At 41.3% G+C, this 20,667-nt stretch overlaps 2 protein-coding genes across 5 annotated transcripts; one reads left to right on the top strand and one right to left on the bottom strand.

The window, feature by feature from the left end:
• The first annotated feature begins 787 nt into the window (after positions 1-787).
• LOC121710065 (uracil phosphoribosyltransferase homolog) lies at positions 788-14,597 on the top strand. Its single transcript, XM_042093940.1, has 7 exons — positions 788-1,226; positions 11,886-11,928; positions 12,497-12,566; positions 12,715-12,777; positions 12,860-13,021; positions 13,174-13,272; positions 14,151-14,597. Exons 1-7 carry the CDS (start codon positions 961-963, stop codon positions 14,255-14,257), a joined length of 810 nt encoding a protein of 269 aa, XP_041949874.1. The 5' UTR covers positions 788-960; the 3' UTR covers positions 14,258-14,597.
• A 243-nt stretch (positions 14,598-14,840) lies between these two features.
• On the bottom strand, positions 14,841-20,595 carry LOC121710062 (palmitoyltransferase ZDHHC15A-like). 4 transcript variants are annotated; one of them, XM_042093932.1, is made up of 11 exons: positions 20,252-20,586; positions 20,031-20,057; positions 19,785-19,879; positions 19,164-19,284; positions 17,906-17,938; positions 17,677-17,797; positions 17,296-17,431; positions 16,926-17,052; positions 16,733-16,836; positions 15,897-15,910; positions 14,841-15,097 (listed from the first exon to the last, which is right to left on the bottom strand). In XM_042093932.1, exons 1-11 carry the CDS (start codon positions 20,341-20,343, stop codon positions 14,966-14,968), a joined length of 1,002 nt encoding a protein of 333 aa, XP_041949866.1. In that variant the 5' UTR covers positions 20,344-20,586; the 3' UTR covers positions 14,841-14,965. The 4 variants fall into 4 exon arrangements, 3 of the variants coding, with proteins under 3 accessions (XP_041949866.1, XP_041949868.1, XP_041949867.1); XM_042093934.1 differs by having other exon boundaries at positions 17,902-17,938; positions 19,822-19,879; XR_006032089.1 differs by having other exon boundaries at positions 14,983-15,097; positions 15,667-15,910; positions 20,252-20,595.
• Positions 20,596-20,667: the final 72 nt, after the last annotated feature.

Below are 20,667 nucleotides of genomic sequence, written 5' to 3'. Positions count from 1 at the left end.
TCCAGGCAGCATTGGTGTTTATCAGGATAATCATTATCTTTTATCGTTACTGGCTGCTTGAGTGGTTGTGCCCTACCTTGTTTTTTAAATGGCCATTTATTCTTGACAGCTCTAAAACAAGTAATCGATTCTAGAACACTATGTGGCTGATCTGAAAGCTTTGGTCGGTGAAGTACCGGTATTTTCAATGTACCATTCATTATACAGTAGGTCATGGAAATTAAGAGTTTTTCGTCAGGTAAAAGTCATAGAATTTTACATTTGACTTAGAGTGGTGTATTTACAGCAACAGGCAACAATTTGAATAATTTGAAATGAGGCCTAGACTTTGAATTCTAGCAGAGCCCTTTTCACAGTTTGTATTTGTATGCTACAGGAGATTATGTGCTCCCTGGCCACCTCTGATCACCAGTGAGTCAGATAGCTAGTGAGTAGGCCTACTTGTCCACTTTCAGTGCTCCACTGCACTTAGGCTAGTTCAAAAGATACGCATATTTATGTGTAGGCTACTGTCAGGATTGTGTATTAGTGGGTGGCTGACTGATTGGAGGGCCGCTTGGGCCAAATGCCAGTGCCGATTTTTTTGTCCCAGTCCGGCCCCGACTGTTCGAGAAATAAAGATGGAATCATGCACCTGTCGGTTCTCGACTACCTGCAGATCTAAGATATATCCACTAGTCGGCGAAGGTTCAAACTTTTTACCCTTGTTGTCTGTTGTTGCCGTCACCCACCTTTAGATGGACCATTCTTCTGACCAATCAGACATCAGACTCAGAAATGACTCAACGTCCTGTGCTAGCTTACTGTTCTTGTAACTTCAACGTCATGCGGATTAAATAAACTCAAGATCGGAACATTTTCAGGGATGGCAAGGGGAATGTACGTTTGCGTCGTGAATTACATTTACAGTTGTTGGTAGCCTAGTAGCAGATTCCTAGCTTCGTCGTGTTTTTTTGTTCTATGGAAACATATTTCAACGAAAACACAATGCTTTGCCATAACCAGCAGATGAACAATAACGCAAATGACAGTCAAGAGCACGCGGCTAAACAAGTACAGTTCAGCAGTAGCGTCTTCCAATCGGAAGCGTTCACCGACGGAGATAACGGACAACATAACGACACCTTGACATTAAGTAGCGAAGCGCAGTGTCTGATCGGACCACAGTTGAAGCTCCTTCCACTGAATGACCAAATACGAGAACTACAGACCATCATACGAGATAAGTAGGTTCAACCAAGCCCTCAACCATACCATGCATTTCCTTCTAACCTATTGGCCTTGGAACGTATGCAGCTGATGAATTGCCTAACTGTTACTGTTTTTTTAGGGCTAGTGTAGGCCTATCAATAGAAATTTATCTGATCAAGATTAGATTCAAGATGCTCAAAATAGCATCAACGCCAATTAATTGTTTCTAAAGACTAGCTAATGATAACGAAATGTCTTTGGGTAATCGTGTAAACTAGGTCCGCTTCTGTTTTGTTGTGTGAAGAGACCAGTATACCGGTAATTCTTTCACAGTTACGCCACAGACCACCTGGTGGTGCAAACATCGGATTTTGGGTTGATTTGACCATCAGTTAACTTCGAAATAGGCGCTTTGCTTTGGATAGGCAATAGTAATACATCATAGGAGTGATTAACCCAAAAAAAAAAACAGTACAACAAATAAGGAAGGCCTATAGATAGAAATTGTGAAAATAAAATATGTAGATTTTGGTAGTTTGGTCTTTTCATGTAGCCTTGGCAACTAGCCATCTAGTAGTAGGCTATAGGCCTGAATAATATGCACATGAATTGACACTTGTTAAACTCACCTCAACATGTCTTTTGCAATCATTTAACCCGCTATGGGCAATGCTAAAGTCACTGTTTACAAACAGTGCAGCGTGCAAGACTAGGTCCATCATTATGTTTTACTCCTATGAGACAAGGGTAGCCTACACTTTGAAATGGGTCTTACATTTTCCTTTTTTTGAGGCACTGACTCTACCATGACGCTCCTGTTTCTACTGAGCTGATTAATTAAGTTCGGGAGAAAAGACATAAAACCCCTCCTACACTGAAAACTGATTGGTTGATTTAGCGAAACAGGCCAATCAGGATGCTCTCTGTCTTGGATGCGCTCAGACACACACGCACACCACCCCTCTCTCTCTCTCCCCTCGTGTGCGCGCTCTTGATCGCTCACTTTAGATTCCGGGAGATTTTATCTAATTTGCGGGCGTCAGGGAGCCGCTATCAATATGCGGGAGACTCCCGGAACTTCCGGGAGACTTGGGATGTCTGACATTTAGCTTTCCAAAGACGGGAGATTTTTTTTCGGGGGGGGGGGTCAGTGTTTGTACCGGATCTGTGTTTGCATATTTAATACGTTTCATACACGTGTTTTAACTTAATTTCGGTCGTTGCTTTTACCTTACCATTACCTTACGCATGCCAGTATCCACCAGCTGCCTGCCTGCAGCCTACTTCCAAAACTCCAAAGCTGCTTGCTATCAGATTTGGTTCCGAGGGAACAAGTTCAGTGTATAAGTTCACTCAATAACAGTTTATGTGATGTGTTAATCAATTAAATTCCCAACAATTTCACAACAGCTCTGGAGTAGGCCATTCATCTAACTCGCTTGCTTACGACTGCGCAGTTGGCACCCGCTTCCTTATGGGTTTTGAGTTGCCAGGTTTTAGCCCATGACAAAACGGTTGAAATTGAAACTAAGTGATCGTGTATGTGTAGGCTGTATTTCATACACAATCTGGCAACCTCAATGCATCAATGATTTTAAAATGAAGTTTGATGGCCATGCAAATTACGGGAGTTTTCCGGGAGAAATAACAAAACGGGAGGGTGCTGGGAGATGACCTTGAAATACGGGAGAAACCCGGGAAAAACGGGAGTGTTGACAGGTATGATATAGACTGGAGTAATGGTGCATTCATGGCACTTCGGAATGACAAGGACCGGCCCTGTGGCTACTTTGTTTTTCCCACAGCAAGTGTTCATGTGCTTTGCCGTCGGAATGTGTGACAAACACGGATGCCACAACAAAGGTTAAAACATACACTCACTAATCCTAAATAAACAACTGTATTTGCTTAAAATATAGTGTAAGACGCTTGTGAAAGAAAGATATGCAGCTTTCAAGTGACAAAAACGCCAAGGGCCCGTCCACACGGAGACGCTTTTTGGGTAGCCTAAACGCACTGACCGAAACCGCACTTTTTTTAAACCTGAGGGGTATTTCACAAAGGCAAAATTAAGACATCCAAGATAAGTGATAAAACGAGGTTTGACATAATGTTGTCTGGTCATCCTAGCTCAACTCGTTTAATGCCAATCCAGGATGAGTAGGAGCGACTATGTCAAGCCAGGTGTAAGTAAATCAGAATGTGTGCACATTCTCGTTTCTGCTCCAAAGTGCCCGCGGTTGGAATAAAAAAGACGCGAAAATTGCGTCATTCACACAAAGTGAACAACCGCTTTTTGATATAGACTAACAATGAAGTAAAGTTGTCCTTTTTGGAATGGGGAATCATGGCTATTCCTGTAAAACAGCAGGAGTAGGCGTGGTAGACCAACTGAATGCAAATTTATGTATGCACCCAGTGTGAGTGCTTCCTTGTCTCGGCACACAACGTCATTATGAAAGCGCTTGCCACTGCAAATATGCACATAGTATGATATAGCCTACCTTAATATTATAGTTGAAAATACCTTCGAAAACTTTCCCCTCCACTTCCAATCAACTACAGTAGGCTATTCATCAAACGTCTATCAATAAAATAAGCAAACAATGAGTACCTAGGCCTATGTTAATTATAAGGCTACTAAAATAATAACCATATGGTAGTAGGCAGACTATCTGTTTTGTTTTGCGTGCAAATACATTTAGCAAATAGTTTATAAATGGAATAAAGCTCCTTAAAAATTAGCACGGAGGTCTGATGTGAATGACAGCTAGCTGAATCAATAAGACGACATAATTACCATTAGAATTAACTTAGCTTGGCTGTTAGCCTGGTCGGGACCAGGCTAGGTGCAGAGAATAAATCCCCATGGTAATTTATGTGCCATCTCTTTTGTGAAACCAAGTCAAGGCTAAATTCATCCAGGATAACCTAAAAATCCCAGCTTAATCCCTTATCTAGGTTTTGTGAAATACCCCTCAGGTCCCAGAGTGGAAAAATCTGAAACCGTAGCCCTTTTGTAAACCGCACATCCTACTTGCGTATCGATGATGTCATCGCCACACCTCAGCTGCCCTGGACTTGACACTTATAGTATTGCCTAACAATACTAGTTTTCATACATGACATTACCTACGATTTCACTCCGTAGGATAAATATCCCAACTGGTGCTGCTCAGCGCCGATAGCTTATGACTTGGTGGACTGAACACTGTTTTTCCCTGTGGTTTTTTATGCATTCTAGCTACTGTCAGTGATGCGAGAGAACTTAAGTTATTAGGGAAGTGCGGTGTAAGTTTACATTAATTTGTGCGTAGTGCCGGTGTCATTCATTTATTTTACATGTCTTACAACATAAATAAATGCATTCATAGTGAAGTCAGATATGAGCATACAAAGACGCTTAGAACTCATGTTAAGCCTATAAATGCGCACTAAATGCGAATGCACGATTTGATGCAAGCAACAGTATTATCGAGTGTTACTAACAAAGGTATTATAGCAATATTATAAACAGTGTTGCCACAGTTACCTTGAAAAAGTAAACTGATTACTCATTACTCCTTTAAAAAGTAACTTAGTTACTTTACTGATTACTTGATTTTAAAAGTAACTAAGTTAGATTACAAGTTACTTTATTAGTTACTTTCAGCAGCTGCCGACAACACCCCCACCGCCTCAACATGAAAATGATAACCGGTTTTGCCAATACTCACTATACTGGAAGTGCATTTTAACAGTAATGTCAACAATGTATATTATAGCAGACATCCCAACCTAACCTACTTAGATACTGAAATTCAGATGTTTGTTCAGTAATGTCTAGTCAGTACACCAAATAAGGAAGGCCTATTGATAGAAATGGTGATAGTAGTTTGTAGTAGTAGTTTGGCCTTTTCATGTAGCCTTGGCAACTAGCCATCTACTGTAGTATAGGCCTGAGTAATATGCAAATGAAATTAGACTTGTTAAACTCACCTCAACAAGTCTTTTGCAATCATTTAACCCGCCGTGAGCAATGCTAAAGTCACTGTTACAAACAGTGCATTGCAAGACTATCATTATGTTTTACTCTTATGAGAATTGGGTACACTTTTGTGTAGTCCGATGTGAAATGGGTCTTAAATGTTCCTTTTTGAGGGGCACTGACTTCGCCATGACGCTCCTGTTCCTAGATACACTGACTGAACTGATTAATTAAGTTTGGGAGAAAAGAGATATAAGCCCACCTACACTGAAAACTGATTGGTTGATTTAGCAAAACAGACCAGGATGCTCTCTCTCTTGGATGCGCTTCAGGGACACACGCACCAGTCCTCTCTCTCTCCCTCTCCGTTGTGTGCGCGTTAAACTCAGATGCACACGCGATTGGAAGTCCGGTCTGGCTTGCGTGCTCTTGTTCGCTCTAGGTTCCGGGAGATTTTATGTAATTTGCGGGCATCAGAAAGCCACTATCAATATGTGGGAGACTCCAAAACGTCGGGAGACTTGGAATGTCTAGCTAGACAGCACTTTGTCGCCAGCACAGATTGTACAATGTACCTTAATGTTGTCATGTTTAGCTGAAACTCTAATAATCACTGTATAGATAAAATGTGCATCTCTCCCTCCATTGTTGTTTACGTTTGTGTCGTGAATGTTTCAGAAATACTACCCATCCCTGGGAACAGGCAGATTACATCTTTAGTTGGCCATATGATGACATACTTAGGTTAATACTGTATTTCACCAGTTAGGGCACCAAAATGGCCAGTAGCTGCACTGTGTAGCCTATCTTGACATGTCTTTAAGTTTTGGGTTACCATATACAGGTAGTGGGCTCTCTGCTGATTTTAATGAGTAGGCCTAAGCCTAAAGTTAGAGCATTTCTGTCACAATTGACCAGACTTTGACCTTTTGTCTTCTTTAAACAAAATTCTGGCTATGATTGTTCCTTGTATTGCATCATGAGCCATCACTGCACCTATTGCATTCTACTGTAGCCTTAAGCCTAGCTCATTAAGTTGTACCACATCACCCTCCATTAGAAGTGCAATGAGCTGCATTGAGCATAATAAACTTCATTTAGAAGTCCAAATCCATATTTCTAGATATTTTGGTAAAAGTAACTTAAAAGTAATACAGTAGTGTAATGCCTTACAATTCAGAGACAGTAATATTATAATGTAATGAATTACTTTGAAATGACAGTAATAAGTAATACATAATATATTACGATTTTGAAGTAACTTGCCCAACGCTGATTAAACCACATGTCACTGCTTGACTAAAGGAAAAATATAGGCTACTGAACATGCATGGAGATCGTCACAGTTGACAGAAATTACGATTTGTGCCAACATGTTGTAGAAACACAACCACAGCCTTTAGGCCTATTTGGTGCAAATCTTCTACATTGGTTATAGTCAGCGATTCACACAACTCTAGGCTATCAACACAAGTGTATACTAAACGTGTTTGCACAAGTTTGTGTGCCGTCATCACATTTTGCAAAATTAGGCTACCTTCGTTACTAACCTACCAGTTGATACTTTTTAAGTGCATCGACTCGCGATTGATTGTGCATCTAATGTAACACTCGGTGGAGAGACTTCCACTTTCCAAGTTGCACTTTCACTGTCGTTGTGAGCTAAAAGGCTACTATATGGGAAATACTTTGAAGTTCCTTTTGAGTCCAAACATGAATAGGTTTTCTTTAACCTGTGCTACACTTTTCCACCAAGTTGTGCGAAAATTGTAGGTACCCGGAGTTTTTTTTATGTTGACAGACAAACCGCACTACAGTAGCCTACATGGTGCAGTAAATGGAAGCTCTTCGTAGCGCGTGCAACTTACGTCTATAAAAACAATATATTTATGGAATAAAATTGGACACCTCTGATTGCTGTTTACGGTTAAACTGCGATGATGTGAACACCAGTCAGCGGTAAAGGTGTTTGAGTCGTGACTCACTCGGATCTTTCACCCGTGTCTTTAAATTAACCCATGAGTCGCGAGTCTCTAGTATCATTAACTCGGATCAGTTGAGTCCTACTACAATTCAATCTAAAACGATAAACAGCGCCACACACAAACCTCTTGCAATATTAGCTAGCCTCCTAGCCCTAGCCATCGTAGCTGCCAAAAATGTAACAATTTCGTAGACAACCACAACTCCACAAATCAACTCAAGCGACTGAGTGAGCAGGCAGTCCGAGATAACTGAACTTCCCGCAGAGCCGGAAACATTGCAGACTCGCAGACCATGGGACTCAGATTCAGGGGCGTGCAGAGACCTTTGAAGGGGCAGGGGCTCAAATTTAAAAAAAGGGCACATGGAACAAAATTTTCAGAAAACGTGTTAACTTTATTTAAAACTTAATTTTGATTACAACCCAAGAGAGAATACATAGGCTACATGCAAATTATTTCAAAATAAAACGTATTGATTAAATTCAAAGCTAATTTTAATAGCCTAGAAATCTAGACGCACCCTAGCGGCAGCAAATATGTTATTGCCTAGTCTGGCTTGTCAGGCTATAATTTTAATGTTTATCACAGTGAACTACCACCATTAGCAAGCTGGTGTCTTGCAGATTCTGTGCGTGTGGCCACTGAGTGAAATGACGCGTAATGTAGCCTACTGTAAACAGAGAACGACGTGTGGAGTTGGGTTAAACAACAGTAGCCTATGTCGTCGGCTTATAACGATTTAGAAAAGGTTTGCCTACTCTGTTTTATGAACTAGGTCTACTAACCTAAGCTACTATAACATAGTAACCTAAACAGAATATGTTATGAACGTTCAGCCTTAGATTTTCGAAGCTGCCAGGTTATTGAAATGGATGGACGATGACATGGTTAAAACGGGTTTGAGCATGTTCAGATAGGCTAACTGCCAAGTGACCTTACCGTGCTCCCAAACGTCTCCTGCAGCACTGTGCCTGCGTGCACCTTCTGAGAGTTCACTGAATGTATGACGTCACGGATTAATTTTTATTTTTGTAAATTTCCAATTTCACAAACTATTAATGAGACATTTTAGCGAATATTCACGTTGCAACTAGCGGAAGTATTACACATTTTAAAAAGTAAAAAACGGGTCTTGTCAAAAGGGCACTTAGACATCAAAGGGGCAAAAGGGCAGGTGCTAGAGCCCCTGTAGCCCCCCTTCTCTGCACGTGCCTGCTCAGATTGGAGCGGCTGAGTAGCAATCCGGGTTAGTCGGATCAGCCGGCCGGTTAGGCTACGTTGAGTACGAGTCAGTCGAATCAGCCGGCTACGTTGTCATGAGTGGATCTGCGAGAGCGAGTAGCTCCTCCTCGCGGTGAAAAGCAATTCCACAACAAAAGCCATTATTTCACTTCTGAAATAACATATGTTCTGCATGTAGCCTAGACATAATTAGATTTGGTGTATAGATGTAGCATATTAAAATGCAATTAGGTCGTGCAGACAGTCCGAACTGCACGCTCATGGAGCTGCTTGAGTATCTACCCGTACCGGGTCAGTTGAATCAGCCGGGCAGGCCAGTTATGTTGTTATGAGTGAGAGTCAGCCAAATCAGCCGGATACGTTGTCATGAGTGGATCTTTAGAGCAGCGAGTAACTCCTCGTCAAGGTGAAAACCAAATCCACAACAAAAGCCATGCTTTCACTTTTAAAATAACATATGTTCTGCACGCATAGCCTACTATAACATGCAATTAGGTCGCAAAGACAGTCCGAAACATTGCAAGCTCTGTATGGAGTTGCTTGAGTAGGCTACTGGGTCATTTGGATCAGCCGGGCGGACCAGTTACGTTATGTTGTTATGAGTACGAGTCGGTGCGAGTCAGTCTAATCAGCCGGCTACATTGTCATGAGTGGATCTGTAGACGAGCGAGTATAGACTCGTGTCAAGGTGATAATAATAATAGGCCTTATGACAATAGTAGTAGTAGTAATAATAACAATATTAATAATTTATTCACTGCAGGGCATTTCTACGTTCCTGTTTCTATGTCTACATTGAAAGTCAATTGCTTAGGCTAGGTTAAGACAATAAATAAACAGTCTGGCTCAAACTGCTTTCTTTCCCGTGAGTGGGAGTGATGCTATTATATTAGGCTATTTTATATTATATTATATTATATTATATTATATTATATTATATTATATTATATTAGGGTACCTAACAGTATAACTATGATTAATAATAATATTAGTTGCCTAGTATTAGCAGCCTATAATACTTATTAGAATAGATTCCTAGTAGCCTACTATTAGTATATAGTAGTGGTAATAAACATTGTAGCAGAGTAGCATTAGACCTAGGCAAACTTTTCTATTGTTAACAAAACAACAACAAATAATTATTATAATATAGGCTACCCTCTCTGTCAATAAGATCAAAGTTTCTGAACATGAGCACCAAAAAGATGAACAATGTGTGGATGCACTTTGACCAGGAGAGCAAAACTCTAAAGGCTAAATGCAAGTACTGCAAACACCTGGTTTCAAATCATGGAGGATCCACATCCAACATGAGAAGGCACTTAACGAAATGAAGCACCCCACTGCATTGCTTGAACGTAGGACTGAATATCTTTGCGATTTAGCAATACTGACTCAAGTGACTCGTTCAACCCGGATCAGTTTAGTGAGTGACTCAGAATAACCCGGATCCTTAAAAGGAATCGAGTTTGACAGGCCTAGTCAGCGGAGGGCACTTATATAGCCTAGGCTACCATGCATGGACTCGTAGGCTATATTTCCCCACAAACCAAGCGGCTGCTTGGACAAATCCACTTGAGGGGTGGGGCAGGGGTGGGCGATCGTAACACACACTGAACCTGTCATGAAGAGGCCAAAATGATTGACCTGTCCCCCCCCCCCATCCAAATGGATGCAACAGTATTTATAGGCTAAGCCTAGGTCTACATGACAGGCCGCAAATAGGCTAAATAACTAAAAAAAAAAATTCCCGGAGGTCACCGGCCCACATGCCCGGTTGTACAGATTACCAGTCCGAGCCTGCTACCTTCTAACGTTAACGTTATCTCCAGACTGCCAGTGAATTCACCGGGTTGGTCAGTTGCTAAAGAACTTTGTTGGCATTGCATCGGTTGTGAAGACACGTCTCTGTGCGCAGTTTTCACGTGTTTTCACATCATTGCCCTTGGACATTTTTAGCTGGTTTGGAAATTGGACTAATTTTAACATCACTTTTTCCCCTTTTAAAATATATTTTCTTTTTTTTATTTGTTTATTTGTTTTGTTGTCTTTCTTGTGTGTCTTGGTGTCACGGGTACGCTGGCGACTACGCCGCTCCGCCCGGCATTTTTTGTATTTGTTATTTTTTAAATGTATTTGTCTTGTCTTGGTGTCATGGGTACGCTGGCGACTACGCCGCTCCATCTGAGGGGTATTCCAGAAAGGAGGTTTAACAAACACTGAGATAAAACTTAACCTCTGGGTTGTCTGAACCTGTGGCGACTAAACCCGAGCTGTCGGTTCCAAAACACCGGTTACCAGTTAGTTCAATCAACCCTGTGTTAGATAACCTAGAGTTGTGCGCGTTCACGGCGAACTTATAAAGGCATCATCTATTGAGAGTTGAAATCATGAGTGAAACCGGCGAAAGGAATTGAGCACCGTATTTTTTACAGGCGGAGTAGTCGAGGCTTACGAGGAGGAGAGAACTGTAATAACAAAAAAAGAGCAATACTTAAGCGCCTGCGTCCGAGACCTTGCTTGGCAGAGAATAGCCTAACTGACCGTGTAAATGCGTATGTTTAAGATAGCCTATTTAATGTCAAAAGAACAATTAAATAATTCACTGGACATCACGTATTGTATTGACTGCTTTGAATGATGCTTAGCCTAGTGCTAGTTGTCACAGATTGAGTGGGCCATAGAATTCTTTGAGAATCCCAAATGTAATTTTCTATTTTAACGCGGGTCCTGCAGCTGTGGGCCAAGTTAAACTTTTGCGCTCCATCATCGGAAGGGTGAATGTCGGAAGGCATGGGTAGCCTATTGGACACATTTCGGTGCACATTTGGAAAATTTAATAAGTGATGCTGACCTGTCAGTTGGTGAAGCTACACTTTAATGATCCTCGTGGGTTTGTGTCCAGGAAAACGAATGAAGTTGCGCAGGAACTGCTTTAGCGCAAGCCAAACTTTACGCACCGACCGACAGCTTGCCGATAGGCTCTGCGTCTCCAACACTACAAAAACTCCCAGTCGGAGAGCGTGTGTAGCCTATTAAAAAATATTTTATCCCAAATGCCATCAGCATTCTTAACCAAACTTAGTGACAACATGCATACCCGGCTGAGCTGTACAGCTATATTTAAACATACCCAGTTAAGCCAGTAAACCTGCTTTCTGGAATACCCCCCAGGCATCTTTTGTCTTATGTGTCTTGTTTGTGGAGCGCTTTGGATTGCACTGTGTGCATGTTAAATGCGCTTTAAAAATAAATCTGACTTGACTTGACTTTACTTGACAAAATACTTTCAATAACCCTTGAGCCAGCTCCTTACACTTACATGAGTGTTTATCAATGGCGATGCAGTTTGTTTGCACCTCCAGCATGGCATACCTGGTTACCGCCCAAAAACGCCCACAAATGCATGTTTGTGTGAAAGAATATGAAGGATGACAGCTGGAGGTGTTCCATAGGCCCAACACTGGTTACCTCTTCCTCTCTTACTTTCTCCCTCTCAGGTCGACCAGTAGAGGTGATTTCGTGTTTTGTGCAGATAGACTGGTAAGTGAAATACAACATTTTTTAGTGCTTCAGATGTAGTAACTGACGTGTTGAAAGTGGAATTTATAAAAGAAATTCAATTAGGTCTTTTAAGAATGTGGTAGTTTACAGTGGTAATGGTGCGTTCATGCACCTGGGAAGTGGGAGAATTCTATAGTGGGAATTTCGGGCTTTGAAGTGGGAGCTTTGTGAGTTCCCAGGAGAATGTTTTGACGTCATAGTGAAAGATAAAAAATGGACTGACCAAATGCCCAAATAAGTCACTTCATTGTTTGTTTATGTTATACTCATAAGCACAGGCGATTGTGATATTGAACAGTACTTCCCAGAGTACCTTTGAGGAACTAGATGTTAGCCTTCTGGCTAGCTAGCTTATGAACAATAGCAACGTAGCCCGTTTGTTGTTGCCAAGTGAACGCTCTCAGTTCGGAAGTATGGAGTATGTGGGGACCTTCCCACTTCCCAGCCACATGAACGCACTATAAATAAATGGTAGAATGGTACTCAAATGATTGTGTATGGAGATGATAGGCCTACCTTTGTGATTTAATGGAACATCTGCCTTTAGATCAGGTTAGTGGTTGAAGAAGGACTCAATCAGCTTCCATACAGTGAGTGCACCGTCACCACTCCAACAGGTGAGTTTTAAGCACATGTGGAGAGTTCTAACACTAGTCGGCAGTACAGGAGAAGAATGTGTAGTCTACATGCCTCACTTTAGTGTGCTCTTTATCAATGTACACGCCCTCACATATATATGAATGTCCCACATCTGTTGGTTTCCAGGGCACAAATATGATGGCGTCAAGTTTGAGAAGGGTAACTGTGGAGTCAGCATCATGAGGAGTGGTAAGGACACTCGTGGGTGGTCTTTGTGGATGGGAACTGATGATGGATGAGCAGGTGATGCAGTACGGGCTCTTTTCTGCAGGGGAGGCCATGGAACAGGGTCTGAGGGATTGCTGCCGGTCCATCCGCATTGGGAAGATCCTCATCCAGAGCGACGAGGAGACCCAGAAAGCCAAAGTTTACTACTCCAAATTCCCCCCTGACATCAGTCGCCGCAAGGTTTTGCTCATGTACCCTATCCTCAGTACGTATGCCAATCAGATCTCCTGTCTTGAATATATCAGTCAATTAGTCTGTATCCTATGTGTGTGCCCATGAGATGTGCAATCAGCATTTTACAGCTCTGTGTCTGTGTGTGTGTGTGGCGCATATGTGTATTCATGGGTGCATTTTCAGGCACAGGAAACACTGTAATCGAAGCGGTCCGAGTTCTGCGAGAGCACAGACTGCAAGCCAAACACATCATTCTCCTCAGCCTTTTTTCTACACCACATGGTACGTCCTGTCCTGACCCTGTCCAGTGGTTCCCCGGGATAGCACTGCATGTTTTAGGTGTCTCTCTTGATTGAAAAAGCTTGTTTGAGGTGATTGGGGTTCCTAGGAGCAGGATCAAGACTGCTGTGAGACAGAAGCACCAGACAGTAAATAAATATGCCTTATCCTACCAATGAGGCATGTTCGGCACATGTTAACAGTCAGGGGCGCGTTTCCCAAAACCATAGTTGCTAACTAAGTTAGCAACTTTGTTGGTTGCAATGCAATTTCCCTTTGCAAACAAACTACATTGCTAACAGGTTAGCAACTATGGTTTTGGGAAACATACCTCAGTATGTTTACATGCACAGTTAAGCCGAGTTACGGTTATAGTTCGACTAGGCCATTTAATTGGACATGAGCAGTGTACAAGCACGGTAGGGGAATAGATTTATTGAAGTATGTCTGACTCCACTCTGATATGCCTCCGTACAGCTTGGTAGTATTGGGCTTTTAACGGTTGGCTTATCACATCATAGACCAAAACAATTGACAAACAATTTAGCTTGTGGCAAATTGGTATCATGTCGAGTGGTGAATGAGTAGACAACTTCACAGCTCTATATTTTGTACATGCTGCACACTTTACTTGTTTAACAAATGAGATGCATGCTATGTGCTATGTGAGATGCATGCTATGCACCCTTGTGGTCATGGTGTTATCCAAAGATAGACGACTACACTTCTTCTGTTACTTCAGGGTCAAAGCCCTGGGAGAGAATTGTGGAGCGTGTGCAAAGTGCTCAGGCCAGTTTGGTTGGTGCCTGTAGATAGTGCTAGTCTACCGCCTGGTTTCTAAGAGATGGAATGTTTTTAAGCATGTGTGTCTGTGTCTACAGGTGCAAAATCAATCATTCAGGAGTTTCCTGACATCACCATACTGACAACGGAAGTTCACACAGTGGCTCCAACACACTTTGGCCAGAGATACTTTGGTACCGACTGACCACGTTCCACATCAATATGTTACACACTGACTGCTATCAGTGTCTGTGCTGCTGTGACAGGTCAGCCAGAAAAGTGTCTATGCGTATTCCTTTGTTGTTCCTCTTTTGAGATTTGCTGCCTTAATTAGATCTAGTTCCTGCACAAGTCAATACAACACAGAACTACATATACATTAACAGATGTGTGTTGGAAATCCATGGCAAAAGAAAGAAAAGTGCGAAGAACCACATTCCAGTCTGGTGGCCTGGCATACTTGTTGCATGTGCTACTGCACTACATTCATCTGTCCACTTGCTCATTTGGTGGTGACTGGGAGAGAATAAATAATAACAAATGAATATTTGCATTATTATTTTTTATTAATCAGACTTATATTCACATAAGAAATGGTTTGAAACATATTGCTGACTTCCACGTGAAATCAGCATCTACTAAGCTACAGCCTAAAAGCCTATTGATATCAGTCTGTCAGATGTTTATTTTACTACAGCATCGTATTACAGTATATATATATATATATATATATATATATATATATATATATATATATATATATATATATATATATATATATATATATATATATCCTAAATGCGTAATAAAACAATATTGTATTTTAAAATGATATGTCTGCCTAAAATTGTAACTGCTTTGGCTGCTAGATCATTCATGGGTCTAATGTTTTGAGGGAACATGTTTCAATATACTAACGAGGTTGAGGTTGTACAGGTTGAGGTTGTACTGCCATACAATTCAGCTTCCACATGGAGATCTGGTCTGACCTCTGACTGATGCACGTCCCAAATCCACTCGGAGGAATCGTTAGATGAATGTTTCCCTGAGAAAACAAACAAAAAAAGTACAACACACAAACCCATAGGTCAGGTAACTGGAAAGGAAAAGCTGTTGTGTTGACTGCATGTACTGTGATTAAAATGGATAACTACTTGGTTTTAGATAACTACAAATGTTTTAATGTCATTCTGGAAGAGCACCAACATCTCTGGCTTAAGACACTAAATTAAAATACATTTTCCTTTGGCTAATATGAAATGGTTAATGTTATACAGTGTTGCTTGAAAGTGTGAACCCCTTGAACAGTTTGGAGTTTTCTATTGTTTTATCATTATTTTCTTATTTTTTCATCACCAGTTTTTAACTATGAATTGTCAGGTGTGTAAGGAAACATGGAATTAATGTATGTACAAAAGTAAGTGAAGCCCCAGCTGCATTGGTAAAGTCATGTAGATAATTGATTAATGTAAAACATATGTGGGTGTTGAAATAATCAATTATAGCATATATTATATTAATAAAAAACAGTCTTCCTTTGGAAAGGGTTTGAGCAACTATGATTAAAATAGAGAGGAAATCTACCAAACCACTGTAGTGCCAAGGCATACCCACAGGAATCAACAATACCAAGAGGAAAGGAGATATCCAAGAACATAAGGACGAGGGTAGGGAAAGACCCTCTTTAAAAGATTCCAGCTCCATTTATCCACTGCAAATGGAGGGCATTCAACATCACAGCAACATTTCCTAGAGGTGGATGCCCATCAAAAGTATGACAAGATGCTCCAGAAAGAAAATAAATTGGGTAAAAGCCAGCCCACAGATCACCTCGAGTTACTGACCTCGATGGCAGCATCTGGAAGATAAAGAGAATTCAAACTCTTGATTGGCCTAGTCAAAGTAAAAATAAAAATGTTTTGGCTAGATCTGAAGTGGGCAGTACATGCCAGTTGACCCTCTAACCTCTCAACTGGCTGAGTTCTGCAAGTAGGAGTAGGCAAAAATCCGCAGAACCAGATGTGAGACACTGGTTAATGGGTACAGAAGATGTTTGGTTGAAGTAGTGGTTGCAAAAGGAGGCGCTACAAGAAATTAACTACATGGGTTCACATACTTTCGCAAATGTCATTTTGAGTTTTTGTGAACTAAACCAGATTTTGTTGAATATATAATGAAACTATATAACTTTCTTTTGTTTCTGTCTATTATTTGGAAGGTCAACTTTACAAATTGGGCTTTGGAGGTGCATTAAATAAGGTTATTTAATTTGTTTTGTAAAAAAACAACTGACCATGTCTGAGGGTTCACAAACATTTAAGCAGCACTCACTTTATACACATTTGTAGTTGTCTGCTTGTGTGTTCTTTTTACAGGAGGAATGAGTGTTTGTGTGTGAGAGAGAGGGAAGAAAATGAGATGTGTCTGTAACTCTACTCTTAGCCCTCACACACTCAAGTTAATGACGGGTCTTGGTTGGAGATCACATTAAGACAGCTTGAGAACTTTTGAGTAAATTTAGTCCATCTTTTAAAATAAAAGACCGGTCAAGACTGGCAATGGGTTATTGAAAACATTCTATTTAGATGGTTAAGGTTGTTGAAAATCTGCCATTATATAATATTACTGTTTAACTTTGATTCTGCCTTTTATAAATATACTATTCATTAAAACTCGTTACCTATACGTGTCTCTGCCTCCTCCCAGTATCCATTTAATTGTACGCCATGAGTGTAAGGGAGCAAAAGCTTCCTCCTCAGAGGGAAGACCTGCCCATCGCCATGACTGCATGGAAAAACAACAACAACAAAAATAAATCTTAATTGTTCGGCCATGATATCACATAGTAACAGTCACAGCCAACACAAACTGACCTGCTAAAAACAGGTAACAGCCAAAATCTTCTTTGTGATCCAAACACCTGCAATACATTGGGCTTCAGGCCTACATCAAAAGCTCTTCGGTCAGGTCCATAGGAAAAGAAAGGAGCTGACAACCACTCTGACATAAGAGAGAGAGTTGGAAACATTTTTTCAACATAATTGAAATCACCATAAAATTGGAAATTAATGCTAACAAGTGTGACTGCAAACTAATCAATTTTACGCAGCAGCACTGGCATTTGTCATTTATTTGCATCAGACATGACAAGCTAAACTCCATTAAATTAACAAGGTCCTCTCCTGGTGCTCCTGCTTCTGTCTATGCATCCATTTTGCTTGGTCAAAGGTGCTGTGTTATTACCAACAGTGGTCTTGTTCTTGATGACCAGCCAGCAGTGAAAGCCAAGTAAAAAGGACAGTGTGATGGCAAACATCAGCGACACCACCATGAGGAAGAGCACGTGCACTTTCACTGTCGAGTGGTTCAAAAACGGACCCTACAAGAGACCAACATAGAACACAAGCGGAGAAAGTCAAAAGAAAAAAGGCCTTGGCATATTCAAACAAGTGGCAATAGGGTGTTTGAATTTAACCGAATGGATTTGTTAACTTTATTAAGGATTTACCAATAGCCCCTGTCAACCTAAAAGGCTGCATCCAAAAAGATGCTTGGTTTGTGTACTCTTACAAACACTGCTCCTTCCCGCAACCCACACACAAAGCCCAAACACGCCATGCTCACCAGCCAGAACTTGACGAAGTAGGGCGCGACTGTGGCAACAATAAAAAGGCAGTAGAGCAGAGAGAAAGCCAGAAAGAGGAGGAAGAACTTGTAGTTGGAGAATCCTACACAGTTGTTCAGCCTGAAAAACAGACAGACAGACTTTGATAGGACTATAGTCTGCAGAGCTGCATACAAACTGAAGGACTTAAGTGTTGAACACAGCACACAGACTTATAAACTCACCTACCATGGACAGTGGTGATCCATTTTAAGTACACACCTGAGATGGACAGCAAACAGTGACCACTGTCATTAGTCTAGTATTACACTTTTGGTAATTAACATGTACCACAGAACTTTTCTGAGTACTACACAATGCCATCACGTGGGCATACACATAAGAGGTTGAAAAAACATATGGATATACTGTTCAAGTGAACATGCCAGTTACAGGGTCCATGAAGAGCACCTCCTGCTGCAGTAAATAAAATCTCATTAATGAATAACAATCAGAGCAGTGGCCACAAGGTGTAATCAGACACAACCAAACATGCACATCCACAGCACGCTACGCAACCTGTTAACCACAGGACACTTGACACCTCTGTAGCTGAAATTCAGCAGAGGCATTCCAGCTGACCACTCAAATAAATGTGACCAAACACTTCCTTGGCTAATTATCCTGCACCCAGTAACTCTCCACACACCCCTCCCCCACACACACACAGACAGACAGAGACAGACACACACACACCAACAAACACAGACAAAGTATTTGGTTACTCACTTCTTAATGTGAGCAAAGTAGGAGTTGAGAAGATAGGAAGACATGCATTCTAATTCACACTCCCCTAATCTCACACACGTATACACACAAATAGGCCTAGACACACCACATGCATGTGGAGGTGCACCGCACACTGACACTAACACAGCAGGGCTCTTACATTTGGCAAGCTGAACAGTGGTGGCAGCGGTCTGGTTTAATCAACTGGCAATGACGACAGAACCTGATAGCTGAACACACACACACACACACACAATTCTAGCAAGTCACTGGACAACAAGTAACAGCAAGATCTCACCTCACACACGCAAAAAGACAATTACAAGCATCAATATATTCCCAACTAAGGTCTTCATCTTTAAGGCATAGGGCCCTTAAACCAAAATTTTAATTAGCAAAATGGAAAGAATAGCATCCTGAGTGCTTTATTCATCTCAGAGGGCCACACACACACGCACACAGATGCACACAAACACACAGGCACACACACACGCACACAGTATCTAGACAACCTAGAATATCTTCAGAGTTGAGAACTGACCATTTCAGTTTTGTAAAGCCTAAAGACAGGCAACACAGAGTTTATGATAGTCCCCTTTCAAAGCCCCTTCTTGACTGAACCTCTATTATCGAACCGCTTCAGTGTGGAATTAATGATATTATCAAGGGATGTGACCCTTTTCTAGTGCGCTTAAAAGACTTCAGTGTTAGTGATCACCTCCGGAGGCTGAGCGCGAATGCACCGGCAGCTTCTGTGAGATCTCCAGGAGAACCCGTCTCTGAGCCTCTGGAGTCTCCTGCTCTGCGTAGCGCTGCCTGTCCGACAGAGAGAGCTGGAACTGGACAAACACAATGTTTTTTTGTTTTTTTTTATCTTTGGACAGAAAGGAGTGTAATAGAGTGGGGTCTTAAACTATTTGTCTGTCTCTCCATCACAAGCACATACCACACCACAGAGTGGTACACATTTAAACCCTAGTGTTAGACATTTAGTTTCACTTTCAAATGCAGCATTGGCTATGAGGTATGAAGTGTATGTATGAAGCATTAACTTTGCTGTATGAGTTATCTAACCACTGCCTCATCTACACTCACTGTGCACTCACTGTGATATTATGTACAATAGGTCTTACAGGACAATGTGAGAGGATGGATATCCCCCCAATATTGAAACCACAGTAACACCCTTGATATGAGGTATGAGCTAAATTAACCTTCTAGCAGGCCACGATCAAAGCGGTCCTCAAAACATTCAGGTTCTTATGTACTGTTGTTATAGGTGTATTTTCAATTATGAGTAACACACAAGAGCATTGAACAAACAGCTTGCTGGTTTTACCCCTCGTGACGGTGAGGATGGGGTGGTGAATACAGACCTCCAAAATGCCCAGGAGAACATCCCAAAACAAACATGGAACATCAAGAGATGTATCACTGGTGAACATATTCCCAAGGTGGAAAGAAAAGGAGGAAGTGACAGAATTTAAAACACATGAATGCCTTTAAATTAGTGTTATAATAACAAAACAAAAAATGGGAATGCAAAAGTCAGTCACACAAAACGTTGACAGAAGTCACCCTGTACCCTTTCTTGCTGTGCCTGTCAGGGTGACTGCAAGAGAGAGAATAAACAGTGGTTTAGTAAGTTTGCTTGTCCTCTGAATTCTCTGGGTCTACTCTAAATAACCAATTTCCCCTCACAAATAGGCCTACACAAAATAAGCCTGTAAAAAAATAAAACAAAAATAGCTATTCTTAAACGAGAAAATAAGAATACGTTTTGACAAAATTAGCTAGACTACTTACTGAGGCAGAGCTGAACCACATACGCGTAATATGACCACACGACCACCATTGTGAGGATTATAACAGGGATCCACGACAGCACCGAAACACATCGTCTAAATGTTGCACGTAAGGCCATAACCAGACACGGTTTGGTATAGTATCTGCGACAACACCTGAACGTTTGACACCTGCATCTTTCGGCGTTCTGTTTTATCCACACAGGCAAACAGGTGTTGCTGCATCCGGTGCGACAACCGCCTCCTACCGGCAGATTGAATCGGAGTAGTTGGATGTCACCTGAGAGGTTTCCAGAACCCTTCATCCACAATATGGGCTACATTTAGAAGGACTTTCCTAATATTGGAAACGTTTTAAACATTCAAAAAACACGACAATGTTCATGGTTAAGTACTAAATTAGGCTAATGTGAAAGT

Source organism: Alosa sapidissima, chromosome 5 (assembly GCF_018492685.1).
Source record: "Alosa sapidissima isolate fAloSap1 chromosome 5, fAloSap1.pri, whole genome shotgun sequence".
In the NCBI taxonomy this organism is placed as follows: Eukaryota; Metazoa; Chordata; class Actinopteri; order Clupeiformes; family Clupeidae; genus Alosa; species Alosa sapidissima.
This window is presented reverse-complemented; position numbering and strand designations above follow the sequence as displayed.

Excerpts from the sequence above, each read along its gene's own strand:
- LOC121710065 (XM_042093940.1), top strand. The coding sequence starts at position 961 with ATGGAAACATATTTCAACGAAAACACAATGCTTTGCCATAACCAGCAG. Across the intron at positions 12,567-12,714 it reads CACCGTCACCACTCCAACAG|GGCACAAATATGATGGCGTC; the intron begins GTGAGTTTTAAG and ends GTTGGTTTCCAG. Across the intron at positions 13,273-14,150 it reads CCTTTTTTCTACACCACATG|GTGCAAAATCAATCATTCAG; the intron begins GTACGTCCTGTC and ends CTGTGTCTACAG.
- LOC121710062 (XM_042093932.1), bottom strand. The coding sequence starts at position 20,343 with ATGTGTTTCGGTGCTGTCGTGGATCCCTGTTATAATCCTCACAATGGT. Across the intron at positions 17,432-17,676 it reads ACTTCGTCAAGTTCTGGCTG|GGTCCGTTTTTGAACCACTC; the intron begins GTGAGCATGGCG and ends GGTCTCTTGTAG. Across the intron at positions 17,053-17,295 it reads CAAGAACAAGACCACTGTTG|AGTGGTTGTCAGCTCCTTTC; the intron begins GTAATAACACAG and ends CTCTTATGTCAG.